The sequence below is a fragment of the Mercenaria mercenaria genome, chromosome 1 (assembly GCF_021730395.1).
Source record: "Mercenaria mercenaria strain notata chromosome 1, MADL_Memer_1, whole genome shotgun sequence".
Taxonomy (NCBI): Eukaryota; Metazoa; Mollusca; class Bivalvia; order Venerida; family Veneridae; genus Mercenaria; species Mercenaria mercenaria.
Genome location: NC_069361.1, coordinates 12,134,857 through 12,159,927, shown reverse-complemented (window position 1 = coordinate 12,159,927; position 25,071 = coordinate 12,134,857). Strand labels below are relative to the sequence as shown.

Here is a 25,071-nt window from a genome sequence, read left to right as displayed (position 1 = left end):
CCACTATATACATAACGGAACAAGAGTGCCAGAATGTCACAATATACGCCCGTCACAGCAAATTTCTTTACTCTAGCACCTGTATTTGCAAATGGAATTTTAATTTTGTGGTTGTTTAGTAATCATTGTAAGTCATTTGTTTTTCTAAGTCCACAAAAAAACTCCTTACCAGGTAGAGATACCTTAAAATACATCTAAAATTTGAAAGTTACATCTATGTTGTACCACAGAAAAGTGGTCTTGTTTTTTCCCTACGGTCAATTATAAAAAAGTTACAATATAAGTTATTTATAGTAACAACTAAGGGAAGATAATCTTTAAAAAAAAAAAAAAAAAAAAAATCAAAAAAAAAATTGTAAGTCCACACAAAAATCTTTACCAGGTAGAGATTGGTCAAAATACACCTCATAATTGGATGTAGCATGCATGTTGTACTACAGAAAAGTGGTCTCGATTTTTCCCTACGACTAGTAATGAAAAAGTTACAATATAAGCTATTTATTGTAACAACAAGGGGAAGTAATTCTAAAGAAGGGAACTGCGCATGACACTTCTTCTCATGATGGTGTATAATTGTGCCAAGTTACATCAAAATCCCTCCATGCATGAAGAAGAAATGCTTCGGACAAAGTCATTCTTGTATCTGACCTTTGGCCTCTAAGTGTGACCTTGACCTTTGACCTAGGGACCTGGTTTTTGCGCATGACACTCCGCCTTGTGGTGGTGAACATTTGTGCCAAGTTATATCAAAATCCCTCCATGCATGAAGAAGATATGGTCCGGACAAAGTTTTCATTCTTGTATCCTTTGACCTCTAAGTGTGACCTTGACCTTAGTCCTAAGGACCTGGTTCTTACGCATGACACTCCGCCTTAAGGTGCTGAACATTTGTGCCAAGTTATATCAAAATCCCTCCATGCATGAAGAAGATATGCTCCGGACAAAGTCATTCTTGAATTTGACCTTTGACCTCTAAGTGTGACCTTGACCTTAGACCTAGGGACCTGGTTTTTGCGCATGACACTCCGTCTCATGATGGTGAACAACTGTGCCAAGTTTCATCAAAATCCCTTCATGCATGTAGAAGATATGCTCCGGACAAAGTCTGTGGATGCCGCCCGCCCGTCCGCCCGCCCGCCAGGGGCGTTCCCATAATACGTCCCGTTTTTCAAACCCCTGGTGGCCATGTATGTTAACATATCTGATTAATTTAAATACTCTCAGTAGTGGGTTATGTAAGGACTATCTGTGTGAAATTATTTAAAAATCAGACCAACGGTTTAGGAGGAGATGTCGATTGAAGATTTTTCTATTTTCTGCTCTGGCGGCCCTTATGTACAACTAAGCGGAATGATTTGAACAATTTTGAAAGAAGACCACCCAAGGGACATCCAGGCCAAGTTTAATCAACTTCCACCACACGGTTTCAGAGGAGGAGGTTTGAAGAAAAGTGTGGACAGATCACAATAGCCCACCCGAGCACTTTATGCTCTGAGTTGGCTAAAAACAGGTTTCAAACCTTTAGTAGTAACGTTTAAGTGATCCAAAATTGAAGGTCTAAGAAGATTCCCTTATGGAATTACCAGTGTCAGATTTCCACACATCAAAGCAGCAAAGGTGTGACTGTGCATTTGTTGCAGTATATTCTATGCAAGTTCTCACAAAATGGCTTTTTCTGATACAAATAACTGCAGACTCAGGTGGCTATATTATAGCACAGATGCAAAATGCAAATGTCAATATATAAATTAAAGGATTCAAATATCAATCTGAAAATTATATTCGCTGAAAAAAATCAGCATTATCATTTTAACGACATTCACTGCCCAAATTTCTCCCTAATAAACTATCATGCAAGTCTGCATGTTTTAACCTAATAATTTTGTGAAAAGGACACTAGCCTTCTAACAAAGTAAGTTTTAAAGATTTGAAACAGAAATACCAATTACTCTATAAGCATACTGCCCCTTAGTTTTTCATGATAAACTACAATGGAACTTTGAATTTTTAATGTTGTCGTTGTAATTTACTCTTGGAACCTCCTAATAGAGTGAGATTTGAAGATTTGGATGAGAGAATATTACTACACTGCCTTAGAGATTTTCCGACTGGCTTAGTTTGATTTTTCTTTCACCCAAGACAGGTAGATACAAGTTGAAAGATTTCCTGCCACCAGAAGTTATACAGACCAGATATTGTTGACAGTAACTTATGGGTGAATAACGTACCTGATTTTTTTATTATACCATTACGCTTTAATGTATGAAATATTACTCCAGTCAACATGATTTACAAGTAGATCTATGAACTACGTATTTCTTAAATTGAAAGTTATTGTTTTGAGCTAAAATAACTATATTTCATGTATAACATAACTTTTAGCTTAACTGGTCACATTCCTGGACTACTGTAATACTTTACTAGAGCTTTCACAAGTGTAATTCATTCACCTGGACTTATTTGACAACACAGGACCATAATCCAGGAAATTGAAGAGCAATTCATACTAAAACCCTTATGCACAACAAGGTATCAATATTGATCATTGCTGAAAGTTTGAATAAAATATATGAAATAATGAATGAGGAATTCAGGTCACAAACATTTCTCTATATATCATATAGAGTGCAAGCTATATTGCAAAAATGGCATTCCATAAATGTGATAAGCCAATCGCATATCGATAAAAAGTCACATGAAATCACCCAGTCCCCATGTGCTACACTACTTGTTGCATTCCAATATACCTGAGGCCTTCAGGCTGCAGGTAATAACATGCTAGAAACACTACAATCTAAATCTGACCCTGGCTCACCTATGTTTTTACCTTTAACCCTTATCATGCTGGATACACTGATTCTGCCTTTGTGACAAGTGTAGATCATGAGCAGTCTGCACCTCGTGCAATTTGCTTGTCAGTCAGTATAATTTATTATATTTGGTAAGAACCCCTTTTAACAGTTAATGGTATTGTCCAATTGACACTTAACTTAGCAGGGTAAGGGTCAAAAATGAATATCTATAATTGATACACTCATAAACTAACAGTCATTTCATTAAGGAGTTGTTACACAGATGGACATAACATGAATAGAAATTCCTGTTTTATGGCAAGGATGATCACATTAGAATGTTCAAACCAATTTTTCATAATAATGAGGTATAAATTCAACACACAGGACTTCTAGGATTTATAGACAGACAAAACAAAATCATTACCGTATTTTCCCATATTAACGCCTCCGGGGGGGGGTTACATTTTCCAAAGAGGGGGCGTTTATTTGAGGTAAAAAATAAAAAATGAAATTTTTTACAAAACTTAAAAACATCGTTCAAACTAGCTGTAAAGTGTTTCTGTGTTGTTTAATCCCCCTAAAACGTAATTATTTGGCATCCAATTTAATGCAGTGTGTTTTTTATGCATTTAAATACGGTACCTCGGCAGGAAGCGTGTGCGCGAGTGGTGTAAAAACAAATCAAAAATGTATTTACCGTTTAATTTTCTGTTACGTACCGTACTTAGTTCAAATGTTTTGGACTTACGGTACATGGACTGTTTAAAAGTGTGTTTAATTTTTAATACATTGGACTTTAGTACTGTAAATTACTTATTATGTGGACTTATAAAAATGAGGTAGGTGATTTTTTCCCGTTCTTGTTGACTTTTTTCTGCTCCAAAATGGGTGGGGGGCGTTAATTAGAGGGGGGGCCTTAATTCGGGAAAATACGGTAAGTCCTATCGTAACCTTGTCTTGCAAAAGCACAACTGGGCAAATAATCGCCACATTAATTCACTTTGGATCAAGGAAGCTAACCAGTCCTATCCAAACCTCAACTGTGTAAGGAGACCAGTCACATAACTCAAGAGTCTGGCTGAATGTTTCTATGCATGATTTTCAAATTGACCTATGGTAAAGAATCATTTTTTGACTTGTCACCAATAACAATTTTACAAGCTCAGATATGTAAATATGTTTGCAGCAACCATTTTAAAAACATGATACTAATCTATGTCGCTGTTTGAAAGGAGAACGGCCGGGGGGGACAACATACATTTGTACTTTGCACGTAATTTTTCAAGGACATAATTACATGGATGATACAGATTGACTTTGTCAATTTTTGTACATCAAATACATTGTGTATATACCTTTAGTAATTCCCTCCATAACATTGATATGTATCCAGGATTTCAACAAAGGTACTTCCATTAACTGTAGTGCCTTTAACACAGTAACATTAAACCAAACCTCAGGCCTGAAAATGTACAATACAAAACACAAATAAAAGTAAACAACTTTCAGTACCGATTCACTGATTTGGTATGAAAAAAATACAATTAATTAATTCTGGTACCATAATTTCCTGCAGATACCCTTATCTGATATTTTAGCTTGTAGAGTAATCTGACAGAGCAGTTTACTGAACACATTTTTGATGTAGTATTAAAACTGACATGGTGTTGAATTGGCAATCAGCAAATTACCATTGCTTGTGAGGTTTTTATAACCAGAATTAGACTGAAGTTTGCGAATTTTTCTTAGCGATTCTCTAAAATATGGAAGCTATAAATGCATTGTCAAACTGTCATTGAGAACAACAGTGTGCTCCATTCAGGGTGTGCAGGAAGTTCTGATACTTATCAAATAATACAATCAGCAACATAGCTACCTATTATATAACATGTAAAACTTCAGGCCTGATTTTCACAAGCGTGGTTTACTTTTGTTTTATTTCAAAACGGGATAGGTTATTCCTCAAAATATTTACCAAAATGCACTAGAACTTAAACCTTTTCAGGGCAGCACACCTGCAACCCCCTCCCCCTCACTCACCCACTCCCCTCCAAAAATGGTGCCTGCACATCAATTGTGGGGGATGCCTATGCCCCTGATAATCTGTAAATATTCTTTTCCCTATGAAACTGAACCTTTTTTTGGCATGGATGTATTTATATAACAGAAAATAAAGGCTTTCCAAGTTTTAATGCTGAATTAGAAATCAAGAACTTTGTCCTTTTCAAGCCCTCCATAAAGTGACATTGTAGCTTTTAACGGACAACCCTAGGTGCCCCTTCTTAATCGTTTCTTGCAGCCACCTTGGTAGAACCAATGACCTTCAATAAACCATCTGGCTGACTTAAAAATTCTCACATGAAAAGTTCTAACGCAGACAGCCAGGTTCAAACCTATACAGGCTGAGCCTGTTCTTGAGAGGTAATGAAATATTCAATGCCCCACTAACATCGGCTTAATTATTACTTTACTATCTATGGACACTGAATGGACTCCATGATACCAAAGACCCCAGAAAAATAACAATGAGTCTGCATAACAAAATAGTTTATATTTTTATTCTTACTTACTCTTCAGAAAAAGATACTGTAGCCTTGGTGATATGAGGAAAGGGTACTTCCATAGACATATGTAGCACTATTTGCAGTCTTCCTTTAATCCGTAACTCTTCAACAGCTGTGTCAAAACTTAAGCCGATCCTATCAATGAAATAACACATATTAGAATACTAATTATAAGGCTTGAACACCACTAAATTAGACTGTTTTTATTTTATATAAAATTCACTTACTTGAAGACGTTTTTTCAACATTTTCTAGCATATCAGATTTTCAGAGACTTATATTCCCATAAAGAACTATATAACTGCTATAAAAAGGGAAAAGAAAAAGGGGTGTTAACTTTTATATAAGAAAACTACAAATAGTTCAATATAACCTGCTGAATTTACACCTTTTCACTTTTTTCCATGTCTCTTTTCGAAACATACTGGTAGAATTCTTACACCTCCATATTTGACTAGCATGCAAATTCAGAACATACTGATTTTGATAGAATGCTACACATACATACATACAGAAATGCAGTAGAGTAAAAGAAAACATGATGCTATTGAGAAAGGGCATGGGGAAAGGAAGAAAAATTAGCACTAGTTATATTTGGACTACTTGATTTGGTAGTGATCAGGTGTATAACTGCTATGACTGTTTCCTTTTCAAGGTATTCACTTCAGTTGAAAAATGTAAATGTGGAGATTTGTGAGACAAAATATGGTATCAATAGACAATATTTAATCCCAACAAACAAACAATAGTTCCATTTATTTTATATTTATAACTTGAATACCATGAAATCATGTCCTGCAAAACAGCAAACATCATACAAGAGGACCATGATGGTCCTGAAACGCTCACCTCTTCCCACATGACCCAGTTTTGAGTATGACGTCGTTTTTTCTATTACTTGACATAGTGACCTAGTTTTTGAGCTCATGTGACCCAGTTTTGAACTTGACCTAGATATTATCAAGATAAAAATTCTGACCAATTTTCATGAAGATCCATTGAAAAATATGGTCTCTAGAGAGGTCACAAGGTTTTTCTATTATTTGACCTATTGACCTAGTTTTCAAAGGTACGTGACCCTGTTTTGAACTTTATCTAGATATCATCAAAGTGAACATTCTCACTAATTTTCATGAAGATCTCATGAAAAATATGGCCTCTAGAGAGGTCACAAGGTTTTTCTATTTTTATACCTACTGGCCTAGATTTTGACTGCACGTGGCCCAGTTTCGAAACTGACCTAGATATCATCAAGGTGAACATTCAGATTAATTTTCATGAAGATCCATTGAAAAATATGGCCTCTAGAGAGGTCAAAAGATTTTTCTAATTTTAGACCTACTGACCTAGTTTTTGACCGCAGTTGACCCAATTTCAAACCTGACCTAGATATCATCAAGATGAACATTCAGACCAACTTTCATACAGATCCCATGAAAAGTATGGCCTCTAGAGAGGTCACAAGGTTTTTTTACTATTTGACCTACTGACCTAGTTTTTAAGGCATGTGACCCAGTTTCAAACTTGACCTAGATATCATCAAGGTGAACATTCTGACCAATTTTCATGAAGATCCATTCAAGGGTATGGCCTCTAGAGAGGTCACAAGGTTTTACTATTGCAAAACCTACTGACCTAGTTTTTGATCGCAGTTGACCCAGTTTCAAACTTGACCTATATATCATCAAGATAAACATTCAGACCAACTTTCATACAGATCCCATGAAAAATATGGCCTCTAGAGAGGTCAAGTTTTTTCATTATTTGACCTACTGACCTACTTTTTGATGGCACGTGACCCACTATTGAACAAGATCTAGATATCATCAAGATGAACATTCTGACCAATTTTTATGGAGATCCATTCACAAGTATGGCCTCTAGAGAGGTCACAAAGTTTTTCTATTTTTAGACCTACTGACCTAGTTTTTGACTGCACATGACCCTGTTTCGAACTTGACCTAGATTTCATCAAGATGAACATTCAGACCAACTTTCATATAGATCCCATGAAAAATATGGCCTTTAGAGAGGTCACAAGGTTTTTCTATTATTTGACCTACTGACCTACTTTTTGATGGCATGTGACCCACTTTCGAACTTGACCTAGATATCATCAAGACGAACATTCTGACTTACTTTCATACACATCCCATGAAAAATATGGCCTCAAGAGAGGTCACAAGGTTTTTCTATTATTTGACCTACTGACCTAGTTTTTGATGGCATTTGACCCACTTTCGAACTTCTTCTAGATATCATCAAGGTGAACATTCTGACCAATTTTCATGAAGATCTCATGAAATATATGGGCTCTAGAGAGGTCACAAGGTCTTTCTATTGTTAGATCTACTGACCTAGTTTTTGACCGCACGTGACCCAGTTTCGAACTTGACCTAGATATCATCAAGATGAACATTCAGACCAACTTTCATACAGATCCCATGAAAAATATGGCCTTTAGAGAGGTCACAAGGTTTTTCTATTATTTGACCTACTGACCTAGTTTTTGATGGCACCTCTAGAGTGGTCACAAGCAAAAGTTTACGGACTGACGCACGCACACACGGACAGACAGACAACGGACACCGCGCGATCACAAAAGCTCACCTTGTCACTTTGTGACAGGTGAGCTAAAAACACTACAAATACAAAATGAAACAGTTTTATAATAATCTTAGCCCCTATTAATTACTCCAGTATGACAGAAAGCATTTCTTAATTTTTGGTCCACTTGAATTACAAGTATTTAACACACATGTATGGATTGTTCGTTAAGCCCTCTACAGACGGTAAGTTTTTGTTGTACAACCCCATAAATTTCAAGATGTACAGCAAATATTACCGTGTGTACGATGCTATTCCTTGATTTCGTAAATCTTAAGTCTTGACTTACAGATTAGGACATGTTCTATTTCGTAAGTTTTGCCTACGTACCACCCACGTTGACAAGCAACAAATTGGTAAATAATTAGTGATAAGAGGCAGGTGAATGAAATTCCAGAAACAATTGCCCAAAAAAAATGCAAATCTTAATAAAATGGCTTCTAATGCATATAGAAAAGGATGACGCTAAAGTTAAATGATTTGAGCCGCGCATGAGAAACCAAACATAGTGTGTTTCCGAGTCTGGTCCATGCTGTTCCCTAACGGTTTCTTAATTGTCAATAGAGTTTGAAAGCAAACATCATTGATCATGACCAGACTGCATGGATGCACAGGCTGGTCTGCATCCATGCTGGTCGCAAAGCCACTATGTTGGTTTTCTCATGCTGACTCATTTGTGTCATACGTAATCAATTTATGGAACATAAAAAGGTGAATATTATTTTTTTTATAATTTTTTCAGTACCTGTGCACTATGTTTACTAGGTAAATCTCTGTGATTTATATGAGAATGGAATACTGTCTGTATGTGAAAAATGTACAATTTCAAAATTGTACATCTTGAGATAATTAGTGTTGTACAACAAAAACCTACCGTCTGTAGAGGGCTTTAGGAAATGATAAGTAAATGTATACAAGTAATTAATAAGTACTACAATTTTCATAAACCTTAACAACGTTATGTCAGATATTTGTGTCTAGCATAAAATACAACCACTCCCTCCCCTACCACATGCAACCCTGGACTAAGAAGCAGAAGTGAGTTTATAGTGAAGGTATAGGGAAAATTTACTTTTTCTCGCTTTTATTAATTCCTTTTTTCCTAACCTGCTTTACATGACACTGAAAATTGATGGATGTTTGACATTTCAAGCCGAGACACAGGAATAATGGATCTTGGGTCATTTGAATTCAAGATTTAAAACCCTGCTTTGGACAAAACTGTACCAGTCTCAAAACTCCAACATCTTATTTGTCGAGCAAAAAATTAAAATTGACCAATAGCAGTGTAGCATTCAGAGACTGGCTTCTAAATTCCAGTTTTATAACCTCAGAACTAGTACCAGTTTGCCAGACAGCATATTCTTAAGCATCCTTCCATTTACTTAAAGCTTTAAGTAAAAATCAATTTATGATAGGAAGTAAATTACCATGTGCAGTGTAAGCTGCAAACACTTGCATTTAACTAAACCATTACTTCCCTAAAACATTAAGTGAAATATTTGGCATGCTCTCATGCAAACCATTTATTCATCCTCCTTGACATTCATACGAAAGGCATTTATGGGCATAAGTATCTGCTTTAAATCAATCCAGACCATTTTTCAGTCAAATGATATAGTGAGAAATATAAAGCTCTTATATACAAAGAAAGTATAATGCTATCAATCAATATCAATCTAAACCAATGGTAACAACTCCCAGGATAATTTGCTGTAAGTTAAAAGCAGCTTCCATGGCACTTTGTCAGTATTTTTTAAAAGTCTATATTTAATGGATTGGTTTCAAATCTATAAATTGTTACATAGGGAGGGAAAAGCTTCTGAAGTTCATATTAATGCATGACATTTATATTACAAATTCATGTATGTAACAAAGCATTTTTTTCACATTAGGAAAGGCTGACAGTAACTGTTAGCATTCAAGTTATTCCTGTTATAGAGTTGTAAAATGTATTTTCTGTTCAAGTTTGATTGATATTTTCAGTATATTTCTGGTAAACAAAGAAGAAAGAAACTATAAAATATCAAGTAATAACAGGCAATTCAAATTTCAGTCTGTACAAAAGATTTTTACTTTGTCCAAGAAAAAAAAAATGATTTAGAAAGATAGAGACAGTCTTTGAAATCTTATCCTCAATGCTCTCATTGTCAAACCGTGGATAAGACAAACTGACCAAAATGCCCATGAAGATTATATTGTTATGTCAAAGGGTGAGAAAAATGAGCAGCCAGACCGGGACTTGAAGTCATATACCGTGACATACTCCCCTGCTATCTGAAATTCTTCCTCAAATTTCTAATGGGATAGAGAACAAGGTAAACATGATCTCGGAGTATATTCAGTCAAGTCCCCACGTTTGGCGCCAAATGTCACAGGGTGAAATTTATGTGCAGTCAAACCGGGACTCGAACCCAGGGACACGGAATACCGTTCCGATGCTCTGCTGATCCAGCTATCTTGCCGCCTACACACTTTCTCCCCATTTTAATATTCAAGTCTTATACCGTGACAGTTAAAAGAAACGGAGTGCAATTAACAACATTTTTTAATTGGTGTTTTTTAACTGCAGATTGGATGATATTTTCCATGGTTTAATTTTAATTAAATATTCACAGTGTGACAAACAAATTTATAACAGGCATGAAATTGTCTGCATCATGTATAAAAACATAACCAGCACCGAGCTATGGTGGCTGATCTGTGCCATTTTGTTCTGTTGCAGCAACATAACCAGCAGTGAAAGAACGAATAACAAGGTGGGACAAATCAGCCACCATACGGAGCTGTAATTTGTTAACAGTGCACATAAGGCTATTGGCTATAAAGTCATGGAACAAGTCTGATGGTCTCTTCGACTCACTTTTTCGGCAGACTACAACTCACTCATGCCATAACAATGTTACCTCTCTCCTCCAGCCCTGGCTCTAAAAACCATCCTGAAGTCCTCACATCTTGATGCTATATCAGCCTCCAGCACAATCTGGAATGTTGACATCTTGTCCAGGCCAGCTGGAGGATGTGTCACATCGGACCAGGATGCAGGTTTGAACCCTCGCACTCCATCAGTACACTCAAAAGCTTTGATGTTGCGTATGCATGGTGTAATGTCGCCAAATGTAAAACCTGTTAATTCTAAATTACCTAAAAAATAAACATAAATGTCATAAGAGACTCGAGATATAAAACATATTTTTGCTTTTAACTTAAACAAAAAGCTTCAGTCATTGGTTGTTTCTGACTCTCTCTCCTCTAATAAAACACTGCTTTAAACACAGAGTCACCCTGAATCAAGCCATTTCAACTTCTTTCTACAATTACTAACATATTTAGGTATTTTCCTATTCATTCATTTTAAGTCAACGGTTACTCTAAGACTGTTAGTTTTTGCCAATGGACCAGTTTTTAAAATATTAAAGTACCATTTTTAGCCCAGTTTATTTTCGTATGTCAGGTAAAAATAAACTTGAGACTGACAGTCCATAAAATAAACAAACGTGTTTGTAAACATGGATGGGTCCAAAAGGAAGGGTAAAAAGCATTTTATAGAAATATTCCGATGGCAAAATACAATACATATCCGTAGCCCTGACCAACCTATAAACCGGACAAGTTTATTTTATAAGTACATCAACACGGCTGACCCATTTAAATGAGCTGTACTATATACAATATTTATCTATTGCAAAAAAATTATAAAAACTTGACTCTTGGGATCCACTATGTAACTTCATTAATTAGCTTGTCAGTGGCAAGTGAGTCTGCCTTTGCGACCAGTGCAGAGCAAGATCAGCCTGTACATCCGCTTGTCACCTTGTATTTATTGGCATAGACACAACAATGTCTAAATATGGAATATAGATTTGCATCCTGCAGAATTTCCTTCATTATTTATACCCCGACTGACCTAATTAATATGCAGAAAATAAAACAAGAAACATTATAAGACAAAATCATGGTTTTTGCTTTAGGCTGAACTGCTTTTTATTTAATTATTTATATAATTTCAGGCACTGTTATTGATAAAAGATATAGCGGATATTTGTTTGTTTCAGTGTTTAAATGAAACATCTTTCAAGACTGTACATCAGATGCAATATTTTCACGAGTGGCATAGCCAAGAGTGAAAATGTAAAATATGGTGTTCATGAGGGCAAGATATTTTGATCTTACATGTAAAACAAACAAATTTTCTATTGACTAAATCTAATCATTTCAGGATTTCCTACCAGTGAAAAATATACTCAATACATTTCACTGTGAAAATACAAGATATACTGCACTATTTTGATAATTCACTGAAAAACATGAAAATCACTCTGAGGTACATGGAGGAACTGGAACATTAAACCATTTCCAATGTTCCAAGTAAAGACAAGAGCTGTCACTATTAGTGACAAATGCCCCCGAAGCGTGCCCAATAATGCTACAGTTGTCTGCACAAAATATGCCAGAATAGTTTAGGAATGAATCATTTTGTGACCTTGACCTTGACCTGAGAGTCAAGGGTCATAAGAGTGACACACCTTCTAAATACAGTTACCATTTGTGTCAAATTATTTTCAAATCCCTTGATAAATGACAGAGTTATGGACCAGACAAGAAACAGACAATGTTAACCTTTGACTTCTAAGTGTGACCTTGACCTTGGAGCTAGGGGTCTGGGTCTTGCACATGACATGTCATCTCATTATAGGGAACATTTATGCCAAGTAATTTTAAAATCCCTTCACCGATGGCAGAGTTATGGACCAGACAAGAAACAGACCATGTTAACCTTTAACCTCTAAGTGTGACCTTGACCTTTGAGCTTGGGGTCTGGATCTTGCGCAGAACATGTTGTTTCATTATTGGATACACCTATACCAAGTAGTTTCAAAATCCCTTTATAAATGGCAGAGTTATGAACCAGACACGAAGCAGACACTGTTAACCTTTGACTTCTAAGTGTGACCTTGACCTTGGAGCTAGTGGTCTGGGTCATGTGCATGACCTGTCGTCTAATTATGGTGAACATTTATGCCATATTACTACAAAATCCCTCATGGATGGCAGAGTTATGGACCTGACACAAAACAGACCCTATTAACCTTTGACCTCTGTAGCCTTAACCTTAATTGGAGGTAGGGGTTTGGGTCTTATGCATGACATATTGTTTTATTATGGTGAACATTTATGCCAAGTCATTTCAAAATCCCTTCATGGATGGCAGAATTACAGCCTGGACAAGAATTTACATGGATGCACGCAAGAATGCACAGACAGGCACACACACACGGATGAACAGTGTGACTGTAATATGAAAACATTCAGGGGCATAAAAAAACAAAGTATATAGTAATCTAAATTCAAACATATTTTCCTAACATCATACTGAAAATTAACCCAAATTTCCTTATACCCATCATGTGTTAAAATGTTTTATACATAACTGAGACACTTTTAAAATACAAAAGAAGTGGAGAGATGATATGAATGTTGTTGGAATGGTGTGTGCACATACAACAGAAATGCTCAAAGCTTGCATGTCAATATGACATGTACAATTTTATTGCTTATTTGTTGGTTATTGTTTAAAAATATGTAGGAAAAATTCTTAAAAACATGATTTGCATTGAATATGAAGAATAAAAACGCATTTAGATGTCCAGCGTTGTGTCATGTAACACTAATTCAGTTAATATAGACATAAATAAGGGTGCCATAGTCACAATATACACCATCGAGAGGTTGTTAAGTTGTCTATATTGTATCTGACCTTAGACCTCTAAGTGTGACCTTGACTTCAGACCTAGGGACCTGGTTCTTGCGTATCACACTCCGCCTCATGATGGTGAACGTTTGTGCCAAGTTATGTCAAAATCCCTCTATGCATGAAGAAGAAATGCTCCAGAGAAAGTTTGTGGACGCCGCCTGCTCGCCCATACAGCCCCCCACCATCCAAGAGTGTTCCCATAATATGTCCCATTTTTCAGATGGATATATAATAAATATTTCTGACAATGTCTTTTTTTAACCATTTTGTAATTAAAAGACCTTCCATAGTAAAGAACTAGTAAACTGAACAAGGCATGTCTCTTTCGTAAGTGGGAGCAAGCAGACTTCAACTCTGAAATTGTTACATTTGAAAGGTATAGATATACGTTGTGCATTTAGGCATAAATGTAATTTTAATATTGAACTAATCCAAGTAAAGGGGTGCTATAGTTTACTGAATACATGTTTTATACATAAAAGACACCAACCAATTGGAAGTACTAAACTTGTCTCGTTAGCGCAGTAGCATGGTGGGGAAACCACGTGACTGAATCGGATAACGTGCACGCAAAAGTGCTAAAAATAGCCCCGCTTCAGGTATGTTTTTTCACTATAACTTTTTTGATCCGCAATTGTTTTAAACGAGATAAAGTGCATAAACCCCACAATAAAAAACTCTTTCATCGGATATATGTAACTTGATTAAACTCCCTCCCATTTTTACGTAATCCTTGCCCAACTGATTCGAAAGATGCAAAATATTTTGGTAACAAACACGTCTGTTTGCAAGTTACGCACCTAGCACAGATTCTGCGGATAATTTTCGCTGGAATTAGGTTTAAAATAAAGCTTGTCATTATCCAAAGTCCTGTACCAAATATTTAACATGACTATTCAGGAATTATTGAAGATATCGTAAGAGAAAGGGTGCGGTAACGTACACGCTGCGGTTTTTCAGGAGGTCACGTACACTTCATTTTTCCCCAGAGGGTAACGTACACGTCAAAGACTATTTATCATGCATGTAGAACATCTTTGACTTCAAATGACTGAACTGTAAATATTTTGATATTGTTAGAAAAGATGCAGATGCTGGGAATGGGCTGTTTTTCTTTCGGTAGGTAAGTATATACAGAAATGCTACAGTGAAAATGAGTAGGGTCAGTCCTCACCCTAACTTGGAAATAATTACACGTTTACTGCTCTTTAAACGTTTCTTGTATATCTATACATAAAAAGGTAAAATGATAAAATTTTGAAATTATTTTGCTCTAAATCCATTATATGCGCAACCGACCATGTACCTTTAAGTGAAAAAGTTGACAGTTGCTTACGGGGGATGGCCATGGAAGCCTAGTACTTGTTCTTTCCAGTAACGATGGTTAGTTGTCCGCACCATATGATTCTGACTTTTGAAAGAGGACGTAAATCAAAGACAAACAAAAAGTATTAAATACGTTTCTCATTGTTGCACCGAGAGTAACAGCAGTAAAACTTTCATATTATCTATTTATAGCATGGAGAATGAATATGCGGAAAGTCTTTTCGGAGAAAAAGTAATTTAAAGGAGCACGAGAAGAGACATAGTGGAGCGTGTCCCTACCACTGTTGTAGGAAAAACTACTCTTCAAAGGCTCAACTAACCAGACATCGGTAAGTTCGGATATATTCAATTCATCAAAATCTGTTTTTAATTTATCAGTCTAAATCTAAGATCATAATGTATGGGTAGAGCGTTCGACTTGTAGCCCGGAGGCCGCGGGTTCGAATTACGTTCACAGAATGTGACTGCTACCATCACAATGCATTCGTTCCTCGCGAGTACTGGCAGAACTCCAGGAAACAGTCATCGAGAGTGGACGATATAATGTGTAAGAATTTTACTCTACAATCGATAAAAAATTATAAATTATTTAAGAAACCTATACACTTTAATTTTTTTTTTTATCAAGAATCGACTAAAATGCCACAGTAAGTACTAGACTCCCATTCTCCATAAGCAACTGCCAACTTTCCCACATAACGTTTGAACGTAGCAACATTGCATGGAAAGTCTTACAGCGCTTTGCAACTAATGTTATGATTTATCCTTAGCGTTGGAGTCCTGAAATTATGGTTGTAGGGGTGTATGCACTAGCACGGTGGTACATCGTACAGCAGATATAGCTAGTTATTGAGCTGTAAATAATGGCGTGTTTTGAAAATCTGCATTACCACTGGTAAGATTTAACATTATTTCAACCCCTTTAAATATAAAAAACATATAAACGGCGAAATTAGTCAAAATTGGAATGATTTCTATGTCCAAAAATACATTCATATAGCTGGTAAAGTGAGCAAAGGAGTTTATAAATAGACTGACGTCCCGTTTGCTCACTGTCGAACTTTTTATTTTGTGCATATTTTAGTAAAGTATAAGATAGGTAATAGCCGGTTCATCGAAATTCTGAATTGGCAATTCTGTTTTGTTTTCTGTTCAATATTCATGCGAAAAATCCTGGATATCTGGCTATAACAGTATGTTTGTATTACCCAAATGAATTTTGACACGAGTGTACGGGGTATAGACATTTGCAGTACAGAAATATCCTGTACGGTGTATAGACGAAGAAAATTGAGATGTTCTGAAGGTTTCATTCAATATCATTACTTGAAGTTATCTTTTCAGAATGTCAATAATGATGAACAAATGTGGAGCTCAAACATAAAGCTTAACAAGAAATATCTTTAAAAATGATGGTCGGCGAATTGTAATAAGGAAAGAAGTTTATGAATTTTTCATCTAACATTCATCTTTCATCTTTCATCTAACATTTTTCAAATTGCAAAACTAAACACCGCACTTTAACAATTTAAATGGTTCTCTTTTAATTTTTCGCAAAGGTTTCGTAGGGTTGCAATTTTGTTTCGTTTATCCTTAGACGAATAATTACAGCAGTAGTTTGATGCAGATTCATGAAGCGGTTCATGAGAAGAGGTCATTAAACGTGTTTATATTTTTAGCTAAATTGGTCCCTATCCCCATTTGTAACAAAATAGCAGGAGACCTTACGATATTGTTACACATCGAGTTTGTTAAAAATCCATTACATTTTAGTGGTTAATGCGAAGAAAGGCATATCTACTTTTAGCTATAGTGGTCCCTAATAGGGCCCAAGTTCCTATATAAATAAATTTGGAAGAGGACCTTATAATGATGCTCCAGACCAAGTATGACAAAGATCCACCAAGCTGTTCATGAGACGCTGTATAAAGGCATTTCTAGTTTTAGCTCTAGCAGCCCCTAAAAGGGGTCAAATGTCCCAGCTGAACAAAGTTGGCTGCGGGCCTAATAAAGATGCTACAAATCAAGTTTGATAAGAATACATGAGAAACAAGAGGACCATGATGGTCCTGAATGGCTCACCTATCCCCACATGACCCAGTGTTGAACTGAGTATGACGTCATTATTTCTATTATTTGACATAGTGACCTAGTTTTTGACCTAGATATCATGAAGATAAAAAATTCTGACCAATTTTCATGAAGATCCATTGAAAAATATGGCCTCTAGAGAGGTCACAAGGTTTTTCTATTATTTGACCTAATGGCCTAGTTTTTGAAGGCACGTGACCCACTTTTAAACTTGACCTAGATATCATCAAGGTGAACATTCTCACCAACTTTCATGAAGATCTCCTGAAAAATATGGCCTCTAGAGAGGTCACAAGGTTTTTCTATTTTTCGACCTACTGGCCTAGTTTTTGACCGCACATGACCCAGTTACAAACCTGACCTAGATATCATCAAGCTGAACATTCCCACTAATTTTCATGAAGATCTGTTGAGAAATATGGCCTCTAGAGAGGTCACAAGGTTTTTTCTATTTCAGACCTACTGACCTTGTTTTTAACCCCACGTGACCCAGTTTCGAACTTGACTTAGATATCATCAAGGTCAACATTCTGACCAATAATCATGAAGATCTCATGAAAAGTATGGCCTCTAGAGAGGTCACAAGGTTTTTCTATTTTTAGATCTACTGACCTAGTTTTTAACCCCACGTAACCCAGTTTCGAACTTGACCTAGATATCTTCAAGGTAAACACTTTGACCAATTTTCATGAAGATCCATTGAAAAATATCGCCTCTAGAGAGTTTCACAAGGTTTTCCTATTTTTAGACCTACTGACCTAGTTTTTGACCGCACGTGACCCAGTTTCGAACTTAACCTAGATATCATCAAGGTGAACATTCTGACCAATATTCATGAAGATCTCATGAAAAATATGGCCTCTAGAGAGGTCACAAGGTTTTTCTATTTTTAGATCTACTGACCTAGTTTTTAACCCCATGTGACCCAGTTTCAAACTTGACCTAGATATCATCAAGGTGAACATTCTGACCAATTTTCATGAAGATCCATTGAGAAATATTGCCTCTAGAGAGGTCACAAGGTTTTTCTATTTTTAGACCTAATGACCTAGTTTTTGACCCTACGTGACCCAGTTTCAAACTTGACCTAGATATCATCAAGGTAAACATTCTGACCAATATTCATGAAGATCTCATGAAAAATATGGCCTCTAGAGAGGTCACAAGGTTTTTCTATTTTTAGACCTACTGACCTAGTTTTTGAACCCATGTGACCCAGTTTCGAACTTGACCTAGATATCATCAAGGTGAACATTCTGACCAATTTTCATGAAGATCTTATGAAATATATGGCCTCTAGAGATGTCACAAGGTTTTTCTATTTTTAGTCCTACTGACCTATTTTTTGATGACACGTGACCCAGTTTCGAACTTGACCTAGATATCATCAAGATGAACATTCTGACCAACTTTCATAAAGATCCCATGAAAAATGTGACCTCTAGAGTGGTCACAAGCAAAAGTTTACGAACGCACGGACAGACGACGGACACCGCGCGATCACAAAAACTCACCTTGTCACTTTGGGACAGGTGAGCTAAAAAACAATTAAAGGATTTTTTTATTTATTATCTTTATTTATATCTAAAATAGGTCAACTGATCCCGCTTTAACAAATAGCATATTCGCTATTCATGAATCTTTGGACAATGACGTCACGCCTATAAAAAGTTAAGGTCAAGCAAAACATACAATTGTAATTAATTCAATATTTCTGTTTCATAAGCAAAGTTTGACCGTAGTCATATCACATAGATAAACTGTATGCAGCGTACCTTCATTTCAGTGTAATGAGATTCAGTCATTATATAGCATATATATAATAAAACAGATTTCAACTAAGTTCAACATTTGCATACCATACTAAAGAAAAATATTCATACATGTATATAATAAATCAGTTAAATAATTTATAACAAATATCGCGGGCTTAGCGCAAAACGGTTGTAACTGATATGAAATAAGGAAGGAGTTACAACCGTTTTGCGCTAAGCCCGCGATATATCAAAGCAAACAAGTACTCATTTTAATATGTAATCTGAATAAGACACAAAAGCAAGAAACCTTTTCATATACAGACGACAACTGTAACAAGGAAAATCTTTTAAAAAGCACTTCTCTACATAAAAGACTCTTATCACACCCTTATTCATGTGATACGTAGACCGTATTCATCTCTTTCTTTAATTTGATATATGTTGGAATTTGAAGAGGTTTTTTATCATATTTATTAAACTTACTTATCATTTTGAGATATATCAATATTCTTGCTAAATATACTGAGCCAAAGTTAGCTTTAAAACTGTTGAACAGCGTCGTTTAGGATAAACGCTTTGTCTACATTTCACTCAGCGTAGCACAATCAACAGAGTGAATGAAATTGACACTCTCGTCCAATCAGGCAGAATGTTGCATAAATCTTCCATTTTGATAAATTATCTCTAATGCGTTATCAAGTAGTTTGATTTGCAAACTGAAGTCACGTGGCATAGGTAACGAAAACGAATTTAGACGGCGTCGCCGAAAAAAAGATAATGGAACACTATTTTATGATACCCCATTTCATTTCTTAAGTATTATTGATATGCTTATTCTTCTTTTTTCATTAATAGTCATGTATGTATCTCTGCATAAAAAATGTGAAACATTATACAATAATTTGTCAAAAGATGCATGCTGCAAACATTTAGGGGTCTTTCTGATAAAAGTACCTACACGTTTTTAAATACTTACATTCATATCTTTTCTGCTTCATTCACTATGAAAAATAAATCATATGAAAATAAAAATGTTTTAAATATCAAACCAGTTTTGTTTTTGAATTATGCATTTACAATGCACTGTGTAGACATGTTGACATTTAAATAAGTGCACTTGTTGTCTATTTATGTATAGCAGAATTATGGCTCTTCAGATTGTTCATTACACTTCACATGAATGTTACAACAGCTTGTGGAGATACCCACTTGAAGTTTTGTTTTTGCAGAAGAGTTCTGACCCTTGAGTTAGTATTTTTAATTGTTTCTAAAATCTGGTTGAAATTCCTAACAACTTTCTTTTGAGGACAATATTCCACTTCACAATTTCTAACAAGAAACACAGCAATGCCATGAAACCAGGTTTTCAACACTTTTCATAAGAATAAAAAAGTATACTGAATCACAGTGCACCACTTTAAAGCACAACCCTAACCCTAACCCTAACGTAACCCTAACCCTAACTTTAAAGCACAACCCTAACCCTAACCCTAACCTAACCCTATTTTTAGTAACAATGACCTTGACCTTGATCCCAGATACCCCAAAATCAATCCCAAGCTACAACATAAGAATAAACAAGAGCTGTCTCCATAAGATGACTGTGCCCCCGATGGCACTTTGAATGAATATATAGTTATGGCCGATGTTAGAGTTTAGGACCTTTGACCTACAGAACTGGGTCTTGCGCACGACACATCGTCTTACTGTGTCACACATTCATGCGTAGGTATTTTAAAATCCATGTATGAATGACAAAGATATGGACCAGACACGCCTATCAATGCACTATCATGAAATATGACCTTTAACATCTAAGTGTGACCTTGACCTTTGAGCTACGGACCTGGGTCTTGCGTGCGACACGTCGTCTTACTGTGGTACACATTCATGTCAAGTTATTTGAAAATCCATCCATCGATGACAAAGATATGGACCGGACACGCCCATCAATGCACTATCCTTTAACGTCTAAGTGTGACCTTGACCTTTGAGCTACGGACCTGGGTCTTTCGCGCGACACGTCGTCTTACTGTGGTACACATTCATGCCAAGTTATTTGAAAATCCATCCATCGATGACAAAGATATGGACCGGACACGCCCATCAATGCACTATCCTTTAATGTCTAAGTGTGACCTTGACCTTTGAGCTACGGACCTGGGTCTTGCGCGCGACACGTCGTCTTACTGTGGTACACATTCGTGCCAAGTTATTTGAAAATCCATCCATCGATGACAAAGATATGGACCGGACACGAAAATTGCGGACAGACTGACAGACCGACAGACGGTTCAAAAACTATATGTCTCCCTTCAGGGGCATAAAAAGTATACTGAATCACAGTGCACCAGTTTAAAGCACAACCCTAACCCTAACCCTAACCCTATTTTTAGTAACAATGACCTTGACCTTGATCCCAGAAACCCCAAAATCAATCCCAAGCTACAACTTTATATAAGTTTTCTATACACCAAGTTTCATCATGATAGCTCATTCCTAAGTTAAGTTATTGACCGGAAACCCTTTTTCTATTTTAAGTAACAGTGACCTTGACCTTGACCCCAGAAACCCCAAGATCAATCCCAGCCTTTGTCTTGATATAAGCTATGTACATACCAAGTTTTATTCAAATATCATTACCGAAACAAAAGTTATTGACCGGAAACACCAGTTTGACGCCGCTGCCGCCCGCCCGCCCGCCCAACCAACGACATACCCCAATCTAATAACTCAGGTTTTCATTTTGTTGAAAACCTGGTTAAAAAGAATAAGCAGCTGTTATGTTGCATTTGCTGGAAAAAATCCAATATACATGTAATCTATTTAAATCTTGCACAATGACTAAGGCTTACTAGTATATTACAGACTATCACTCTCATCTAGCTCATACATTTTAGAAATTGCAAAACAGCTTCATTCCCTGAAAATATTTAAACACATAACCTCTGGGTAATGAATAAGGTTCTTACTTTGTACCATAGACCTCCCACAATGACATAGGCAATAAGAATAGTTACTAAGTTCTAATCAAGATGTTATACTATCAGGTAATAAAGTATCCTGACACTCTTGTGACAAGCATGACAACTTATCAGATACCTGAGTTTTCAAGTAAACTTGTCAGTGGATAAAACACATTCTTTAACATGTATTCACTCTATATTGTTTCAAGGGAAATTAATACATTTGAAAACACTCTTCTATCCCACTTTTGAGTATACATCTGAATATTTTTCTCCAGAAAAGGCAAAGAATGATTAGATAATAAAAGTTAATTTCATAAACTGTAAAAATGGAAAACTTAATAGCTAAATCACATATTAGTAACAAATCATAGCAGTGTAACTTTTCATTGTAATTATGATTAGAAGTGCATCTCATTTAGAGTTTGTCTGCAATGAGATTTTTTTCTTCAAGAAGATAACTTAATTACACCCGTTAACCGGTTCCGAGCAAAACAGTTCGTGGCGGACAAAACAGTTCACCGATATTTTTGCCCGTATCTGCATAGGGGTAAGTATTCTCCATCCAAGAATCTGTTGGTGCAAAATATGTTAAAGATTTTTATTTCTGTAAAAAGTAGCATAAACGAAGAACATGTCATGTGCTTCCCGTTTAAAACTAACCTATATTTAGTAAGTTATGACGAGTTAAAAGTGTGATTTTGTTGAAAAAATGTGAAAGCGAAAGTTTATCGCGGTATATTTAATTCACTTTTCAACTTCGGCCTATGGTATTAACGTCAACCTTTATAATAATGTTTGCCCAGAATAGTGTCCAATTTTTAAGCGACAAAACGCAATATTCAACGAGTTATAGACATTCAAACATGACATGGCCGAAAAAAAAGTGTGGCGGCATTGCACAGCTTAAGGTTATTTGTGTGGCGAGCAAGAGCAGTCCTGTATCTTTTTCGTTTACTTTAATAAATGGTCTAAATAGTGATATCCAGCTCGTAAGTCTTGAAAAATAACGTTTGTAATCAGACAACAGCAATTTACACTAATTTTAATTAACAAACAGATGTAAATCAAAGCATATATAAGTCATACAACCGTCTAACAATGTGATATATCATCAACACTTCTTCATACATTTTTAAATTATGTTTACAGTGGTACGGTAGGTTGATATGATGCCTTCCCATTTAGGAACGTTCCACTTACTTTATTATATCATTTTTGATATTTCTTTCAGGATCACAATGCATATGTACCTGTGCTACTACTGCAATACAACAGCTGACGTTTATAGGCACTTAATTCAGCACCTCTGTAATAGCCATAGGTTTGACACATTCAAGTACAAACAACTTGAGCTTGACTGTCGTACAGGAAAAACTAGATATCGAACAAAAATATTTGAATTTATTAAACCTGTGTCACATATATTATCCGCTGATGAAAACAATCAGTTACACATATCTCTTCTTGAAGAAAACACTGAAAATTCTTTTTATCTGAAGTAGCAGAAGACAATCTTTCACTAAACGTTAACGAAAACAAGGAATTAGAATCCTCTCCCTGTTTTTCAGAAGAAACAGACCCACCTGAAGTAAATTTAACTGATATTTATGACAATATACCTGAGGTAATAGAAACATTACATGTAATGGTCAGTTAGAATTATATAAAAAAAAATGGCTATCACTAGTCGCTAGTAAACAGTTCCCAATGGAAAACATATGTTATTTGTTGTTCCTCGATTTTGTAGAATGGTCTTCGAAATCCTCTTCATCCCGGATGAGATATATGCACGAGTTTTTAAAAAAATTTGGAAAGTTGGTTACAAACTGTTCCGTGGGAAATTGTTGCGTTTCATGGCTGGTCCCCGAAATACAGGTCAAGTTGTAAGTTGACAGCAAGTTCTTCGTGATTGTTCTACACAAAACTCAAGTATAAACTTTGCAATGCCTTCTAAACTAATCATAGTTCAGGAGGCATTGGAACCAATACTACTAGGTGTTTGTGTAGACACTATGAAGATGTTTGCAAACAATGTAGGGGAAAACCCTATCAAAACCGGCATAGACGGAAAGAAAATTGCAAGGGGTAAAGGCAAAACAATGGGAGATATAGATTGTTAGTGGTTCGAGCCTGATCCAACACTGACTGACAGAAAAGCCCGATTAAAATCCAAAAATATGTTCTTTTTACAAAATACATGTGCTGGTTTAATAGTGCCAACTATGGACTGGTGATGTGTATAATCATTATACGCGTATTTTACATCACTATATGCATACGAATTGCATCATGTCATCTCCGCTGTATTTTCTGAACATTGCTGTGCTGGTAGCACTTGTGTTTTGTCAGATTACAACGAGTAACAGGCTTGATATCACTATTTAGACCATTTATTAAAGTTAAATAAGAAAGGACTGCTCTTGCTCGCCACACAAATAATTTTGAGCTGTGCAATGCCGCCACACTTTTTTTCGACCATGTCATGTTTGAATGTCTATAACTTGATGAATATTGCGTTTTGTCGCTTAAAAATTGGACAATATTCAGGGCAAACATTATTATAAAGGTTGACGTAAATACAATAGACCCAAGTTGAAAAGTGAATTAAATATATCGCGATAAACTTTCGTTTTCACATTTTTTCAACAAAATCACACTTTTAATTCGTCATAACTTATCAAATATAGGTTAGTTTTAAACGGGAAGCACATGGCATGTTCTTCGTTTATGCTACTTTTTACAGAAATAAAAATCTTTAACGTATTTTGCACCAGCCGATTCTTGGATGGAGAATACTTACCCCAATGCAGATACCGGCAAAAATATTGGTGAACTGTTTTGTCCGCCACGAACTGTTTTGCTCGGAACCGGTTAACGGGTGTGTTAATTCTTGCCCAAATCTTATCTTATTATAAGTTAAACCATAACCAATGAAAAAGAAGTTACTGTAACTTATTCTTGTGAAAACAGTAATAATGCATCTTGTTTAGCTTTTAATTTCTGAGAAGAATCCCGTGTATCAAATTTATAAGAACGTTTTAGCCTAAAGCAAACATAAAAGAAATTACTGAAAATATAGGAATGTAGTATATGATACCATTTTTGCAACTTCCAGTAAGACACCTAATAGACAAACAACACATTCCCACCCGTTACAGACATGTACTTCTAATCTATACTCCGTACAGGTTAAAACTACCCCACTTA

At 35.9% G+C, this 25,071-nt stretch overlaps 1 protein-coding gene across 5 annotated transcripts in view; it reads right to left on the bottom strand.

The window, feature by feature from the left end:
- The window catches only part of LOC123544970 (extended synaptotagmin-1-like), a 153,334-nt gene that overhangs the window by 90,430 nt on the left and 37,833 nt on the right, over positions 1-25,071 (bottom strand). For all 5 annotated transcript variants that reach the window (XM_053539902.1, XM_053539907.1, XM_045331155.2 and 2 more), the window contains exons 3-5: positions 10,873-11,110; positions 5,366-5,494; positions 4,151-4,257 (exon numbers count right to left, since the gene is read on the bottom strand). In XM_053539902.1, coding sequence (XP_053395877.1) covers positions 4,151-4,257; positions 5,366-5,494; positions 10,873-11,110 — 474 coding nt within the window. The remainder of the gene's footprint in view (positions 1-4,150; positions 4,258-5,365; positions 5,495-10,872; positions 11,111-25,071) is intronic.